Here is an 18,904-nt window from a genome sequence, read left to right as displayed (position 1 = left end):
TTAAACTCTGTCGCAAATGTAGTTTCGGCATATAAAATATACAGATACCATTAGAAACCAATACATAATTTACAGCAAACAATTATACAACACGTAAATCTGACGTTTATTACAAACATCACAGTTCAGAAAAAGAATTATTGTGAATCCAGTCTTTTACAATCTTTGAGAGCTTGTGTGCTTTCAGCCTCATTAACTGCTTCTGAAAGTTACCATTTTCTCTCTCTGTATACACAACAGAGACATGTGCATCTTCCTTACACAACAAACGGAAACAAGGCAAATGACTGTGTCGACTGCAGAACAGCACTGCACCCTGAATTTGCGTGGTTGCAAGTCAAAGGTTTATCTCTGCAGTTTTTTGAACTGTTTAGTTTTTGATATTAAATAATATTTTCATTGTATTACAAGAAAAATCTGCATAATCAGACTTAAAATCACAGCTTGTGAATTCGTTAAGGTTTCCATCATATTTATAATGCAAGGGAATCATCCCACAAGTGTGTCAAGTACAGCAAAGAGAGAGCGAACAATCCGAGAAAATATTAAAGTTCGCTCTGTGTCTCAGGGAGTTGCATCAACTGGGCAGAAAAAAAAAGTTTAAGGAAGAACTGCTGTCTGTGTGGCTGAGCTTTAAACATAAGAGTCACAGATACATATAACACATCTGAACACAGAGATACACAGGCACATTTGATTAGTGCCTTTGGGAAGCGAGTCCTAGACAGATTCTTGTGTACACAATGCATGTACAGCTAGACATGCAATAACTGTCATGTTCCTGGAAATGATGCTTGACCTTCTGAGAAACTGCTCAACCTCCCGTTTTCCTCTCTGACTGGGGGTGACGATCTTAGGAGTACACATCTTCCTTCCTATTTCTTGTTCTCGTCCTCCATTTCCCCCCTCTTTCTCTCCCCAGGAGAACATCCAGCTCTCCTTCCTCGACATTTTGAGCTGCAGCATCCCATCCTGAAACAGCCTCATGATTCTATCAGTCAGCCTGGATCTCTTGGACAGGACTTGGATGGGATGGAAGCTAGGGGGAGTGTCCGAGTCTTGGCTTTGTGAGTTGGTGTCAGGACACGTGCGAAATGAGTCTGACTCGCGTCTGAATGTCCTGACGACACAGCGGGCACGTATCCAGCTGTAAGGCACACTCCATGCAAATACCACTACAGAGACACACAGCCATCCAGAAATTTTAAATATGCAAGTTATTCATGTCCGCATCTTAAGCAAGTTCAGTTATCAATTGATAAAAGAATAGTCTGGGCAAACTGAAATACCCCCACCCTTTAGCCAAACACAGTCAAGTCATATTTGGTGTCTGAAGTTTGCTTCCAGAAATGTATATCTTAGCTACAATTTTTGCATTGTGCAAATTGCACAATGATCAATAGACCACATTAAACCAGAAATATTAAACACAAAATCTGTAAAGGCAAAGTTACATAAGACTGACTGTTTACAAATGTATGGATAAGCAACTTAACATGACTGAATGGTGACCAATGTTACATTTGAATTCTTTAATCCATTAATAATTAGTGTAAAAAGTAAAACAATTGTTGTGTTTATGTTTTGTGTCATAGTGAAAAACAGGCGAGACATCTGAATTTGACCCAGGGAGAATAAAACACTACTTTCGCTATACGTCTCTAAACACTTGTTTTTGTCATTGACTTTATTATTAAATTAAATATGTCAACAGTTTACTAATCATACCAAAGAGAGTAAATTAAATGAAAAATCTATAAAAGAAGTCTAAACTAATGTCTCTGACCCTGTATCTAATCCTTCAGTACCTTCAGAACCCTTCAGTACCCTTCAGTTAAATAATTTAAACATAAATGCATGTTATTTAACAAGCAGCAACAGAGGAACTGCTACAAATGCCATGCTGGTTCATGTTTGAAACACCAGAGTCACTGAACTATGGCCATTTATTTCTGCTGTATGTTTATCTGGGTTTGCATCTGGACTGCTGTCTGTCTGTTGATGAACCATGCGTTACACTGATAGATGGGGTAAACAAAATTGCAAACAATAGATGATTTGTACACAATTACAATCAGTAAGTGTATACATACAAAGTGCACATATTTGGTTGCTGAACCTAAAAAGGGCCAATACATATGTGTATACGGTAGGCATACCTAATAATGTGGCCAGTGAAAGTGTGCATGAATATATATATATATATATATATATATATATATATATATATATATATATATATATATATATATATATATAAAAAGTCTGTACCCCCTTAACCCAAAAGCTATATCTCTACAGTGATCTGCTCTGTACCTGTGTGCACATGGTCTCAGCTCTGTATCTGCCATTTGGTCACAGCAGAGGGTGCAGCAGTTGTCTCTGATGCTCACCTGCCTCAAAAGGGCTAGGCGTCTGTGCCTGAGACAAAAGGTAAAGAGAGAGGGGGGAGAAAAAGAAAAAAAAAATAATAAAAAAATAAAAGACATTCTTATTCACGGAGTAACATGAGATGTCTATGGCTTTGGCCTACTTTCAGACATCAGCTTCAGCTTTTCAAACAACGCAAATGGCGTCAAACAGCTAAAATGTACCTGGGTAGAATTATCTTCTCATCAGATGCAAGCGAGGCAAATTCATTAAAGGTGCTGAACCTTATAGTTGGGGGGTGGCGGAATGGCTTGGCCCCAAAGTTGAACTCACACTGTTGGTAGGACATGAAACTGGCTGCTGCAAAGAAGCCAGACCTGAAAAAGTGGAAAATAAACAAAACACACACACAAAAAAACCCGCATAATGTGTTAACAGAACTCATTTATTAATACATAAAAAATGCACACTGCTTTATTCAGACAGCAGGGTGCATGCTGACCTTTGCTTTCTTTATTAGAGAAGATCGGAACATAAGACAGGTTTACTTACGTGGCAGAGGAGAACACCTGCTTTTCAGGAGGAAGTTGGTGTCCATTCAGGTAGAAAATCATCTGTTTCTTGCTAAGGTCCAGTAAGAATCCTATGGCATCACCTGCAGAACAAACATACTCATTATCTACTCCACTGACACTCTTTTGATGGACCTAGTCAGTCATTTTCTCACCAGCAATATATGGCAGTAATTGTTGGAGAGGACAATTGTGTAAAGCTAACAATGAAGAACTACATTCTGAACTGCTCAGCTGTTTGCTAAAGCTGACAATTCTACAAGTTAATGCGCAATAGAAAATGTTCATATACGCCCCCCCCCCAAAAAAAAAAACCTTTACTGGTGAGGTAGTAATATTGTACTGACCTTCTTTCCAGCAGGGGTGGGAGTGAGGCTTACTGCGTGCATTGTACCAAATCAGCTGCCTGCAGCCGTCATATGCACACGAGTACTCGTCATCTCCAATCCCATAGCCCTCCTGCAACACACACACACGCAGTAGAATGTTTCATGTGGGTAGAAAATGGACAGCAGTTAAATCTCCTGACTAACACACACCAAAAAAAAACTTAATCTGAATCAGATTAACTCACTGTTTCTGATGCAAATTATCTAATAGGTTTCTGCATATACACTACAGGTTAAAAGTTTGGAGACACTTGACTGAAATGTTTCTCATGATATTAATCTTTTGATCTGAAGATGTATGATTAAATGTAGACAAAAATATAATTGTGCCAACATATTCGTTTCTTTCATTAGAAAACTAACATTTTATTTACAAAAAAATGGTTTTTTTTAAACAGATGACTTGAGCAAATTATTCCGAAAAGCAGCCAATAAGTGTCCAGTATAGGTGGGAACTCCTTTAATACTGTTTAAAAAGCATCTCAGGGGGATTCCTCAAGAAATCGGTGGAGAAAATGCCAAGAATACATTTCTGGAAATTCTACGCAAAAAGGGTGTCTACTTTGAAGATGCTAAAATACTAAATTATTTTGATTTACTATCACAACATAATCCCCATAGTTCCACTTGTTATTGCAGAGTTTTGATGACTATTATTATTCTAAAATGTGGAAAATAAAAATAAAGAATGGGTTTGTCTAAACTTTTGACTGGTAATGTATATTTCACTGAGATACGGATATGTGAATTAGGCAAGAACAAACATGGTTGAGGAACTTGCTATCCTTGGTGGCCCAGCCAATCTGCATGACACCCGAAGTGATCACCGTGACCTCGTAGTACCAAACACCAGAGTCCACGCAGAACGTACAGCGCACGCTCTCGAACGACGAAGCGTCACATCGCGCCTGAGGGAAACGGAAACAGTCGTGAACATTTGTGAATTTCAGGAAGTTTAATTAAAGAAATTACATCTATTGTTATTGCTCACCTCCAGTCCACTGGGAGAGATCTTGAGATATTCACTGACATCGTTGCTGTTAAGCATGGCGTTGATGTTGTTCAGGTTGACCTTCTCGTAAGTGAAATGCCGACCATCTTTTAAAACTATGGCAGCGGAAGATAATGTTTGGTTATGTTAGTTATCAGACTGCTGCTCTTTCACATGTCTACATTTTACACTGCACACCCTGAATAAACAATTTCACAATCAGTTTCACTCTATTACGTCTGATACATTTTAGGCTTCCTACTTCCCTAAAAAAAAAAAAAAAAGTCATAGCGTAAATAAATTACAGTGAAGTGAAAATTACCATCTTTAAATAAGGAGAAATCTAATTGTACTAGGCTATAATGCAACTTTCACAGCAATTTGTGTGGGAAAAAATGTTTTTGTTTTTCAGTAGTATGACAATTAAATAAATAAATAAATAAATTTAAAACAGACTGTCAGATAATTGTAGTGTATTGTATGTGTATACTTTATAAATCCAATTTTTCTTTAAAGAAGGCATTTTTTCCTCAGGAGTCTTTTGCTGTTGTTTTTTTAAACACTGACCAAAGACAGTGCAACCTGGAGGACCACAATAAAGCAAATAATAGCAGCATGATGAAATCTGATTCAGTATATGGTAAGCAGCCAAATGCCTCAAAATCTGCTCAAGACTGAATGCAAAACAAAATGAAACATGCAGGTGCAGAAAAAGGGTTACACCATAAGCCTGTCAGTGACTCACCAAGAAGATGCACAGAATCTGGTGATTTCTACAATTACTCAATTCCTTTGGTTCATTCAATACAAATTTAAATACCCTAAATTTAAAGCTTTAGAGTTGTTTCCTGTCCCTTACACCTGCTTTGTATGTTCACTGACAAATCAGTGAACTTAATAACAACAAAGTGGTACACATACAGTCCACTCTGAAATTACTGAAACAGTGAGGCAAATTCTATTGTTTTTGCTATACACTGAAGACATTCAATGCAGCAAGAAAAACCAGTCACATCAGTCACATGTACCAATTTGTTTAACACATCTAGATGTAAATATGAGGAAATGAAAGCTGGAATTCCAGCTTTCATCTTTTGATCTCAAACCCAAATGTCTTCAACGTATCGTGAAAAACAATAGAATTCGCCAATACATTCAGAAGGGACATTAGGTTTAACACCCAAACCCCTTGGATGAAAGGTGGAGCACTTACAGAGGTTGTCCAGGCTCCACTGTGCGCAGAAGCCAACTTGGCGTTTAAGGTAGTCTGAGTGATCTGCCCAGGACTCCAGGACTGAAAGCCGTTCGCCAATACATGACTCTGACACGGTCAGTTTGTTCTCGCCTGAAAACACAAGGAAAATTCCCCATGACAATTCTTCCAAGATAAAAGTCTCAAATGTAATACTACACAAAACAGAAAAGGCAGGGGGTGGGAGACTTACTGGTCTGGGAGAATTTCTCCAGAGCAATGAGAGCAAACAGCATTACAGTAGGGTGGGCTTCAGAGCTCTGAGGATATAAAATGAACACAGTAAACGAAAACAGCATAACACATAGGTGAACTGAAGAACTGCACTAGAGTGAGTGCCCTGTGAACCATACGGGAACTATTTGTAAATGGTGTGTCGTATCAAAAGCGCCTCTCACCAGGCTCTCCAGTAAATATTCCAGGGTTCCTGGGCTGAGGAGTGCAATGCTAGCAGGACCTACAAGACAAGAATAACAACTCAAACACCTGGGATTATCCAAGCACCATTCAGCTACCAAAGTGAAATAAAATCAGACTTTTCTTGACTTTGAACCACTGGACAACAAGACAAGAGCACACATCCCAAGGAACATGTACTGTGAGTGTATGTGTGTATATTTAGAGGACTCAGCAGATCTGTCAGCACACGGCCCTAAGTCTCTGAAGGAGACTGCAGCATGCATGTTCACAGAACTTTTACACAGCTCTTTCTCCTGCAGTTTTGAAATGTGAGTGCACTCTTGGCATCAGTGAACAGCATAGTAAATGAACATGCATCACCTATCATGTATGGATGTGTGGGTAGGTGGTGTACTGGTACAGTATAAATGAAACACCAGTCAACCGGTAATAAAATTCACAGTCAGGTTCTATTGCCAACGGCGGCCTGGGAGAAACCCTTCATGAGGTGAAATGGATTCTGTCGACTATATATATAGTTCTGAAAAACAACATTATTTCCCAAACTGAAATCTATTGTAACCTGAACTGTTTCTCTTTCGCATGCAGCTGAATCACAAGTAAAGTTATAGGATGTTAAACCTGGTTAATCCCAAAAGTGAGAAGGGAGAAAACTGAATTTCAAGACCCAATTCTGACTACAGCACAGGAGTATTTCAGACATTTTGAAAATGGCATCAGATTACAAACTGAATTGATTAGATGCATGCCCATTTATGGCACATAACTATCCAAACTTTGATCGAAGCCTGACATTCACGGTGTGAGGAAATCACACTTAGCTAGCAAGGTTTTGGACATCTTTAGACCGACTCCTTCCCCAACATGATCTAGGCAGGAATGCTTGTCAAGCCTGTTCACTTTCAAAATATCAATAACAACATTTTCACACTGTTTTTGGGGAAATATAATTATAGTTCCACAAACATTTCATGGAAATCTGACCAATCACACGCATGTGTGCGTGTTGAACATCCCATTTCAGATTTAGTTCTCCATTGCTGCTATAACAGCCTCCAGTCCCCTGGGAAAATTCAAAGTGAGGCTGTGAGGATTTGAACATTGTCGTGCTGGAACAGGTTTTGGCCCCTTAGTTCACATGAAGGCAAATCTTAAGGCTGCAGCATACAAAGACATTCTAGACAGTTATGTGTTTCAAACTTTGTGGAAGGCCCACATATTGGAGTTATGATCAGGTAACCTCAATTCAAGAATTCAAGCACTGTGTTGGGTTTTCCCAGACTGACACACACATACAGAAGTTACAAATAGGGCTGTAGGTTTGTGGTGTACGTACTGGTTTAAATAAATAAATAAATAAATAAACAAACTGAGCATCACATTCAGCTTCAAGCTATTAAAACAAAGAGAACGTAAACCTCTTGATAAAATAAAGAGCTGTAAAGCAAATAACTAGTTGGGGGTGATTTATATTGACCTTTGAGAAGAATATTCAGAACATGGATCAGATCACAACATCTCTTGATTTTTCACATGTTGTACCCACGTTTACCATGAAAAAACTGTGATATTTGTGTGACGTTTGTAATTTACTCCAGCAAGTTCTCAAAGTTTAAATGATATTTTAATAAAAATGTCAACAATGTGATGTATACCATTCCCATCCAAAAAACACGGTTATGCAGAGTTCACTGCACCATCACATACACACATGCAGAAGGTGTGCTTGGACATGTTTGTGTTTATGCATTAGAAAAGTTTACCGGCGAGTTTCTCAGCTAGGCAGCCCAGCACTGCCGTGGTGTTGCGGTGCTTGGCCGGGACGAGGGCATCCTGGTGAGCCACAGCACCGCTCAGACTCAACATGTCCGACAGCTTCTGCAGAGCGTCCTACACAAAGGTTCGAAGGACCACGTTACAGGAGTGTAAAAACACAGCGCTCACATAAAAGGTCATGTTTAAGGCTTTTTCCACTGAAAAGGTATTGACACTTTTTGCACCATAAAATGGATATGTTTTTTTTTCTGATCAGCCAGCAGTCCAGTACCAAATAATTCACTTAAACAAATGTGGTTTTTGATACTGGCTCATTGATACTCACTGGAATTAATGGTAATCAGTGAATTCACTACTGACTGGTTGTGCATAACAAGCAACACACAATTTAAAAAGACGCAAGTCAATAAACTAATGTTCTGATTGTGCAATAAAAAAGCAACACTGTGAGAAGAAGAAGAAGGGAAAAAGAAAAAAAAATAGGTACAAACCCAAAACAGTGTGTTTATAGAACAACCAAACAAATACGTCCTTTTATGGTCATGTGGGGTAAAATATTTCAGTTCTTTGATAATGATCTTATAACAAAATTTTCCTTTTGAAGATAATGGTGATTTACTGTGACTTCCCTACAAGTTGATGGAAAATTAATTATATCTAGAACCATATCCATGTCCCACTGGTTTCGGGTATGTATATTTGCAGTGGAAAACACCACTAAAATAATAATAATAATAATAATAATAATAATAATAATAATAATAATAATAATAATAGCCCACAATAGGAAAGATCATGAGAGGTAGACTATACAGCACAGAAAGTCGCTATTGTATTTAAAATCAGCTTAACGTTATCCATTGTGTCATAGTTAATGTCATTTGGTGTTAAATTCTTGTTTATATTTATGGACACGTGTTGTACAATGAACGTCATGACTCACTCGTGCATTTTTGCCTACCGCCTACCGACTATTGTTGTGTTGACGGATGTGTAAGAAGTGTTAATACTCACTTTGGTAGGCAGAGGGCATTCGTCCAGGAGCAGGGTGATCACAGCCGGACCCAACGGGTCATCCAGAGGAATCACTCGGATCAAAGATTGCACTACCTCAAGCCACCCGTCATCTGCAAAGGAGCAAAGAGAGGTTATGATTCACCCAAATACTAAAAGGTTTGTCTTTTGTCTAAGACATGCCTAGGAAATTAACGTTCCTTCATAATGACCGACAGTGATGTGTCAGAATCTCCAAAAATAAAACATGAGTCATTAAACTGATTCAACTGTGCTAAACGCTGATTCACTTCCACTTCAGCTGCTTTTCACACCAACTATGCTAATTAACATAGCAACATGTTCTGTTCTAAAAGTGAAATTATCAGGACAGTCACCACGCTCTAACTGCCCACAGAAGAAGCAGTCAAGTGATGACAATTTTATATTTAAAGTTCCAGCTGAAGCATTTGGGGCATGGGAGATTTAGCATAGTTATAGCCTTGTCTTGTCGAATGATTCTAGGTGGGAGTGGATGGAGGTTACAGGTCCCTCATCTCTCAGTCTTGTCCAACCCTGTCTGTCTGCCTCTGCCTACTGTACCTGTGCCTCTCTTTCTGCCTCTCTCCAATTTTTTGGTATTACCCTTTCTCATATCATTCGCCTAAGGTAGAAACTGGAACGCATGTATATATAATGGGTTTTATGGTAACTACCACGCCCTTAGGAGGAAAATAGCTGCCGCTTATCTGTTTTAGTTACGATGAACAAATGTGTAAAGGTTGGTAGGTCTGCCTCTGCCTCTTTACAACTGTGTACCGTAAAGCTGTGACAGCACATTTTGACTCTAAAAGCATCATTGCTCTGCCAAATTCATGTTCAGTGCTGACGGAAAAATATATTTAGGATTCCCTAAAGCATCATCAATCGCCTCAAACCTACTTTCAGGGAATAATAGTGCGTGCTGCTCAAGACAACCTACGTCACCAGAGCCGAATAACGTCAGCCCCCAGGGCAACAGATACACGTAGGAATAAAGTCAACAGAAACATGGTCCCTAACAACTGAACGCAGGGGGTAGTGTAGAAGCTGGCAGAAAGGACACAGTTGTCGAAAGCATCTCAGACCCTGCCAAATTCTGCTCCACTATTAGATCGATTGAGTTACTGAAACCCGGCTAAATAGTGAGCCGAACAGAGGTTAAGAGAGCTTTGAGTACACTACATAATCATAAGAGGAAGGAATACAAGCCATTAACGTAGATAAATTATAAAAATAATAATTTAAAACCTCTTCTATAACCTAATACTAAAGCTAGACACAGATTAAGAGAGAGGGGAAAAAAGGAGGAAGAAGAAAAAAAAAACCAAACAAACAGTAGTACAAACTAAATACTGTATAGGGCTGCAACGACTAATGGATGAAATCAATAATTAAAACAATCAATGAGTTTGATTATCAACTAGATGGGTCTGTGATGTGACTGTGGATATCCCCCGTCAGTGACGTCACTTCACATGCGTTTTTCACCAATTTCTATGAATAAAACCCGTCTGAGAAACAGTGGAGGTCACAGAGTGAGCTGCTGCGGGAAACGTGTATGATCCAGGTCGTCCAAAACATGAGTGTTTTATATTAAGCGCTTCAAACAAACTCGTAAGTGTATTAACGTGGCTTGTCATGTCAGATGCTGCGACAGATGCATGTGCTGTTTAATGTGTTCCAGACGTATTTTCTTCAGCGCAGCAATGACATTTTTACCTTTATATCCTTATCTGTAAATGTTAGAAATTCATACCAGTATTTCCATTTTACATAAAGACTTGTCCTTACAAAGAGCGAGTCTCCGTTAAACTTCACTGAATGAGTCCACGCATGCACGTCAATCAAACAGCGCGCAAAAGAAAGGAAGCGCAATAACTCTGACTAAAATATTAATTTTGATCAAATATGTTTTTTGATGCTATATTAAGAAACAAAAGTAATTGTGTTTTTATGAGTGCGGTAACTGTAATGGGGTTTTAACATGTAATTGTAGAGAAATGTAAAAAGTGTCATGTATTTACAGAATAAAGGAACATGTTACTGTGTTCAGATGAGTGAATGTGTGTTTGTTACTGCAGAACATTCAACCTCTTACCAGTTAACACTTTTCTTTTTTTCCCTCCAAAATATAATGTTAATATTGATTTTTAAATCCTTTGCACAATCTATACCGTAGCCCACATAGATACATTTAATACTTTTTTCATAGCCTTCAATTTGCACAATGTCTGAAGAACAACATTGGCCAGAATGTGAAATAACATGTTTTTTTGAAAAAATACAGAAAATAAAAATTAGCCTTTTAATCCAACTAATCGATTAATCGACGAAATAATCAACAGATTAATCGATTATCAAAATATTCGTTATTTGCAGCCCTAAATCTAAAATCAACAGCCTAAGGGATTACGAGTGTAGCTCAGTAACAAATCAAACCATGTTCAGCAACTAAATCGAAATGATTACAGAAGCAAAGGCTAAGACTAGAATACCAGTTATTTCTAAACAGTTTTCACACTTACAAAATCATTATTTAATCAGTGATTGAACACAACACATGCTGGATGCAGTTCACAAATGAATATATCACACCAAACAAAGCCCTGAAAATGTGTGAAGGAGAGCAAGTGATGGAGAAAAAAAGTCCTTCTACACTGGGTTTCTTACTCACCGGTTTCAGCCATCTCATGCAATGTTATCATGGAGTAAGGGGGTTCCTGGTCACTGAAACAGAAAAAACAAAAAATCAAATATTTAATAATCAGAAATAAACAGTCATCAAATGAAAGTAATCCTCAGTGAATAAAACAGTGCATTGTGCTCTAGTGATTCTCTGAACTGTAATCCACCTTCTATAAAATAAGCATATTAGTTCCTAGCTGTAAACAAAACATGAAATCCTAATGATGTAAAAGGTGTGTGTGTGTGTGTGTGTGTGTGTGTGTGTGTGTGTGTGTGTGTGTGTGTGTGTGTGTGTGAAGCAGGATGACGGATGGCTAGTGAAGAAGAGATAAGTGTGCCTCCGCTCTGGTTGTTATGGCTGCTGTGATAACAACTTTGTGATATCCCTATTCATCCCTGTGATTGCTCCTGGAAAGGTACATCTGTGTAGTGGCACCAGAGCTCCCTCAGGGGAAGCCCTCTGGGACACCAGCACCACCACACAAGACTCTGAGAAGAGAATGGAGCTCTACTGTTCAGCATAGTGTAATATTGCTTGGGTTGCTATCCATGCCATAAATCAGAGGACTGTGTAAGTAAAGAGCATATCTTCATGCCAGCATCTTAGCTAGAAAATGAGCTAAAAGAGCAGCTGATGGGAGGAGGCAAATTCCCTATGGCTTTTAGGCATAGCGACTCTGCTCAGTGCTAGAGTAATGATGATACTGTGATGAGAGCTGAGGTTGCTGATTCACAGCCAGTAAATATCACGGCCTGCTGTCCATTTCTCAGCTCTTTACTTCCTGAGCAGAACAGACCTTTCGCACCACAAAGATCGCAGAAGACAGAAAAGCATCAGTGCATGTACATTTCGAGTAAAATAATGGCCGGGACACAAATCACAAGTACTTCTCTTGTAGAGAAATGTTTTAGGATAGTAGAGACGAATTTGTAATAGTACAAACTTAGCATCTAATCTGATATCCGCCTAAATCGAAATCTCTAATCGCAACATTTTAGCAAGCCGAAACGAATCCGTTTCTTAAGTGAACATTCACCACACCAGCGTTGGCATGTGGATATCTGTGTAGGCTGTTCAAGTGGAAAGGTGAGAAAATATACATGGGGGGGCGGGGGGGTTGCTGACATGCTGCCAGCACATTACAGCAAACATAAAGGGCAGCTCATGTTGACTCACCGTCTCTGGCAATAAATTAAAATGAAAAGCAAGTCAGTGCAAATAAATGAATAAATAAATAAATAAATAAATAAATAATGTCTTCCTCATTAAAGAGAACATTGAGAGTGTACTGGCAGTGTGAGCTGAGGAACTAAAAGCTGCTTTTGGCATTATTTTGGAAAGCTCGAATATACAAGCACTATATCTTGAAAAATGAACATATTTTGTTTTGTCAGACTGGAAAAGAAGACATGCATGAGAGGGTGGATGATGCAGATAAAAATACCATACTGCCCCATCAAAATATCATTATAATATTTTACACTCCAATACCAATATGCCTTAAATCAGATTATGTAATATACTGAACCTGTGACCACAAGTTATAATAATACCTTAGACTTATATAGCACTTTTCTAGGCACTCAAAGCACTTTACATTGTGGGGGGTTGGGGGATCTCAACTACCACCAGTGTGTAGCATTCACCTGGATGATGTGACTGCAGCCAGAACACCAACCACACATCAGCTATTGGTGGAGAGGAGAGAAGAGTGATGTAGCCAAATCAGGGATGGAGATTATAAGGGGGTCATAATAGATAACGGCCAATGGGGGAATCTCACCATTATACGAGGTAACTTATGTTACAGGTCTAAGGTAGCATTGCATTAATTTCACAGATAGTCGTTATTTCCGTTCATTATTTTATATATATTATATTATATTATATTATATATATATATATATATATATATATATATATTATTTATTTATATATATATATATATATTATATTATATATTTATTTATATATATATATATATATATATATATATATATAATTAATATATATATAAATAAATAATATATATATATTAATTTTATATATATATATATTAATTATATATATATATATATATATAATTAATATATATATATAAAAATAAATAATATATATATTAATTATATATATATATATATATAATTAATATATATATATTATTTATTTATATATATATATTAATTATATATATATATATATTAATTATATATATATATATAATTAATATATATATATATATAATTAATATATATATATATATATATAATTAATATATATATATATATATATATATATATAATTAATATATATATATAAAAATAAATAATATATATATATTAATTATATATATATATATATATATATATATATATATATAATTAATATATATATATTATTTATAATTAATATATATATATATATATAATTAATATATATATATAAAAATAAATAATATATATATTAATTATATATATATATATATATATAATTAATATATATATATTATTTATTTATATATATATATATTAATTATATATATATATATATATTAATTATATATATATATAATTAATATATATATATATATATAATTAATATATATATATATATATAATTAATATATATATATATATATATAATTAATATATATATATAAAAATAAATAATATATATATATTAATTATATATATATATATATATATATATATAATTAATATATATATATTAATTATATATATATATATATATATTATATATTTATATATATATATAAATAATATATATATATAAATAAATTATATATATATATAAATAAATTATATATATATATAAATTATATATATATAAATTATATATATATATATATAAATTATATATATATAAATTATATATATATATATATAAATTATATATATATATATATAAATTATATATATATATATATAAATTATATATATATATATATATATATAAATTATATATATATATATATATATATATATATATATATATATATATATATATATATATATATATATATATATATATATATATATATATATATATATATATGCATGCATGCATGCATGCATCATCCCATCCACAGAAACCTTATCTGTAACATCTGAGACAGCACAGCTCACAAATACCCAATATGAGCCCATACTTCATATTTCAGAATGTTGCACTTCTTAGTACATTTTCACTTCCTGTAGTAAAACTGAAACTTCCTCACTTGTCTACAAGTGTCCTGATAACAGCCAGTGTATCCAGCACCAGCCCGTCGACATTCTGCTTTTTCCGCCGCGGCTCGTGAGGACCGCGGCCTCGCCGGGGAGGTCGGACAGGATCCCTGGGTCGGCTGCCCCTGGCCTCGGGGGGCTCAGAGTTTTCCACCCGCCTGAGCTGCCTCCGAGGCGCCACTCCCTCCTCCACGTCACTGTCCTCTCTGCACACGCAACTGTTTCCCATGTCTCCGCGACCCACGAGGCTCCGCCACAACTGGACAGATCGCAGCTGTTCGACAGTCAGTCGCAGAACCCCTGCAAGGCTCCTGCTGGCACAGAATGCAATCCAGGTGGCTACTATCATATCACTTGGGGAGGCGCCTCGGGACGGGATGCGTGGGGACGTCTAGCATCGTGCTACTGCGGACCGTCAGCAGCTGACTAGAAAGAAGCCACGGAATTCAACAAGCATCCTACAGCAGGGAGCGATTCACTCCTGTGGAGAGAAAGAAACAGCAATGATGAGAGTGTACCTCCAACTGAGAAAGCGGGAAACGAGAGCAACCTGATCCACGACATAGCATTCCAGATTAATCAACAATAAGCACCATAAATTACTCTCAATTTACTGGAACTGTCTTTGTTGGGTTTTTGTGAAGGGCTTATTAGAATAATAAATGAGTGATTAGTAAGTATATAGTAATAGCAGACATCATGATACACCCAAATACAGGAGAAGTCCTGTGCACTAAAAGTTAACTATGTAGGTTTGTTACAGCGTCACAGTTAGTCACAGTGTATGACCAGATTGTTTCTGTTGACCTGTTCAAAATTACAGATTTAAATTTCCAGTGGTTCTTATCCCCTTCTTATCTGTCTGCAACTCCCCAAAAAGGCTGCAGCCCCCTCATCACACTACAGCAACGCCAGTTTCTTCAGTTAGAGGACATGGCTGTGCTGGAAACCCTTTGCATGTGTAATCCAGGAGTGTTACAAACACGGTACGTTGCTACCTCTGCCGCCACTCCTAGCATGTTCATAACAAACACAAACAAACACATTGAACAACATGAAACTGCTGACCAGAACTAAAGGAAACAGGTGTCTATTTTGGCCAATCAGTGGTGCATACTGCAATCCTAGTCAGGGTGGTGGTTTATTTTTGTTTTTTAAAAACAAATGCATGCTGCTCTTTCAGCTTATAATGACAACCTGATAAATACTAACATAACATAATACTTAATATAGAATGTATTTTCCTAAGAAAGACAAACAATGAAAGGATTTGGTCTTTTTTCCCTTCATTATGCTGTATGTATATACACATATACACATATATACATATACATATATATATACACATATACATATATATATATATATATATATATATATATATATATATATATATATATATATATACACACATGAATTTGTATATATACACTCACACACAAAAATGTGCCGAACCTTTGGTGTGTGTGTTGTTTTTTTATTGGACAATTAATCCGTGAAACCGTGATATTTTTTAGATTAGATAAGGTTATCGAACCGTGACTGCCCTTTAGCCCTTTAGTAACATTTTGGCACAATGATACATTAAGAAATGTATTTAAAACTATCCACTGTAAGACTACAGAACATGAAAAACAAACCTTACCAGTCAAAAACTTAGTACGGAAGAAACAGTTGGCTCTGAACAAACAATCACAGAAAATGCTTCATGCCTAAAGCACTTACATTATTTATACTTACATTATTTACACTGACATTTCAGACAGGTTTAACGGTGACAACAGTTAGAAAAGGTTTAAGGGAACCTCTCACTCGCCTACCTGAACTGCACAACAAATTAGCAAATAAAAAATAAAGCTGAGCGACTGATAAAAGTTGTTAACTCAGGTCTAAACTAGCTGCTCCACCTAGCTCTGAATAACAGCTGACTAATAGGTTGAAAGCTAACTGTATTGCGCTGTGTATATTGAGCTAGCAAACTAGCCTCCTTTTTCAGCATATAAATTTATATTTACGTTAGCTAGATGGCTAGTAAACTCTGCCAAATCCCTGTACAGCAAAATAACCACAGGAGCTAACAACAAAAAAAGGTTACGGACATTAAGATAAACCAGAAGTTGTAACGGAACAAAACACGTCACTTACCGGATAAGCAAGCAAATGTGCTCGCGCTCGGGGACTGGGCCTAAACCCGACTCATACAGGAAGTGGATTGCTGCAGCTAATGCTAGCTGGCTCACCGTTAGCGCTGTACTCTGGAGCAGAGAAGCCGGAAAGCCAGAACGCTAACGTACCTTATATTACACAGGAAATCGACCAGTACTCAAACATGGTCGATTAACAGACATAAATATGTTTCTTCTCTACCCGGAAACAGGCTCTTACAGAAAACGCCATCTAGCTAGGCGAGCTCTTCTCGGGAGTCATCATTCGTGTTTCTGTTTCTGTCATAAATGTGAGGAGGTTCATTCAGTCATCCGCACACAGGAGCTGGACACAGACAGGGTTGCCAGGTGTACAAAAATAATCCCATACCAAAAATGTGTTGTAATATTTTTACATAATGTCAAATAATAATGTTATATATTTTTTTAACAAAACAGCATTAAAACATTTTGTAAAAAATCTAAAGTTTTTTTTAGCCTGTTAATACATATATTTGTGGAGGACAAAGCCTGCATAAACGAGCGCATGATGGCTTAGTGGTGAGCACGTTCGCCTCACACCTCCAGGTTTGGGGTTTCGATTCCTGTGTGTGGAGCTTGCATGTTCTCCCCGTGCTGCAGGGGTTTCCTCCAGGTACTCCAGTTTCCTCCCCCTGTCCAAAGACATGCATGGTAGGCTGATTGGCATGTCCAAAGGTGTGAGAATGTGTATGTGATTGTTCCCTGTGATGGATTGGGACCCCGTCCAGGGTGTATCCAGCCTTGTGCCCCATGCTACCTGGGATAGGCTCCAGGTTGACCCTGTAGGATAAGCAGTATATAAGATGGATGGATGTAAAACCTGCATAAACAATAAATAAATACACAAATAAATAAATGGATATATAAAACCACATATTCCTGCATAAATAAATCTATAAATACTTATATGTGTGAGGAGATGAACAAAAAATTCAAATAAATAAAATAAATGGTTGAGGACCTGCAAAAATATTCAAGGAAATGGTTAACTGAAAGTTGACTCTTTTTTTTCCCTTAATGGTTCACTGATTTCTGAATGAACTTCTGTATTTATTTTTCCTTAGCACAAAGTGCTAATGAGAGGATGTCAATCAAACATCAGTAGGTGGAATTTATGCCACCATTGGCTGATCGTTGTAAAGCCTGCATATGAATATTAACATTAGGATATATGGATGAATATATATTAAGGTATTTAAAAAAAAAAAAGAATAGACCAAATCACTGACAAGTTATGGGAGTGTGTTTATTTTGATTTTTGAGGTAGTTTGGTAAAACGCAACCTTCAGGTTCTCCTCAGAAGTTCATGTGAATGAGTTTGGAGGAGGTAATTACAATGAGGTGTGGGTCTTTCTTTTGAGAAAGAAAGAAAGAAAGACTGCATGAAAAACGGTCTGGGTTGTAACCCTGTTCCCTGAGAAGGGAACGAGATGTTGTGTGAGCTTCACACCGTGAGGGAGGCATCTGACATTACCTCTAGCTTTAAGAGACGCCCCTAGAATGTGACCCGAGGCTAGAAACCGGGGACACCTCCAAGTTCTCAGAGCAGGTAAGCATCACCACATGACACTGATTACTCTCAGGGGTTTCGTCCTAGGATGAAACCCCGACTTTCAGCCACCACTGAACGGTCTCATGTGCAACAGTATAAAGTTGGCTGCTGCTGCCATAAGCCCCAACATAAGCCCTGGGCATTCCCAGACCTAACTTTAACTTGTTCAATGTTGATAGGATTGCCCTATGCGTGTTGGGGATAGACACGCCCTCACTGTATTCAAATCCCATATAACCCCTAGACAAGTCGCTCTAGACTGAAGAAACAACTTTCCCTGAGGTTCAACCTTTGCCCCAAGCTCCTCATGTGGGTGAGAACTATATCTCGATGTCGAATCGCCAACTTCCTGGAAGATGCAAGAATTAACCAGTCTCTTGTCCCCTGATACCTCCCTCCGTGACCCCTCAGGATTGCTTCTTTTTGTGTT

General features: G+C 37.0%; 1 protein-coding gene across 2 annotated transcripts; it reads right to left on the bottom strand.

The window, feature by feature from the left end:
• Positions 1-82: 82 nt before the first annotated feature.
• rspry1 (ring finger and SPRY domain containing 1) lies at positions 83-17,225 on the bottom strand. Of its 2 annotated transcripts, none has more exons than XM_017465850.3 (15): positions 16,882-17,225; positions 14,730-15,217; positions 11,480-11,532; positions 8,785-8,897; positions 7,758-7,884; positions 5,973-6,031; positions 5,768-5,834; positions 5,536-5,667; positions 4,323-4,438; positions 4,096-4,239; positions 3,290-3,401; positions 2,923-3,025; positions 2,595-2,747; positions 2,317-2,421; positions 83-1,175 (listed from the first exon to the last, which is right to left on the bottom strand). In XM_017465850.3, the coding sequence occupies exons 2-15, from the start codon at positions 15,083-15,085 to the stop codon at positions 1,079-1,081; spliced, it is 1,737 nt and encodes a 578-aa protein (XP_017321339.1). In that variant the 5' UTR covers positions 15,086-15,217; positions 16,882-17,225; the 3' UTR covers positions 83-1,078. The 2 variants fall into 2 exon arrangements, with proteins under 2 accessions (XP_017321339.1, XP_017321340.1); XM_017465851.3 differs by lacking the exon at positions 16,882-17,225 and adding an exon at positions 16,477-16,737.
• Positions 17,226-18,904: the final 1,679 nt, after the last annotated feature.

This window comes from Ictalurus punctatus, chromosome 4 (assembly GCF_001660625.3).
Source record: "Ictalurus punctatus breed USDA103 chromosome 4, Coco_2.0, whole genome shotgun sequence".
NCBI lineage: Eukaryota > Metazoa > Chordata > Actinopteri > Siluriformes > Ictaluridae > Ictalurus > Ictalurus punctatus.
This window is presented reverse-complemented; position numbering and strand designations above follow the sequence as displayed.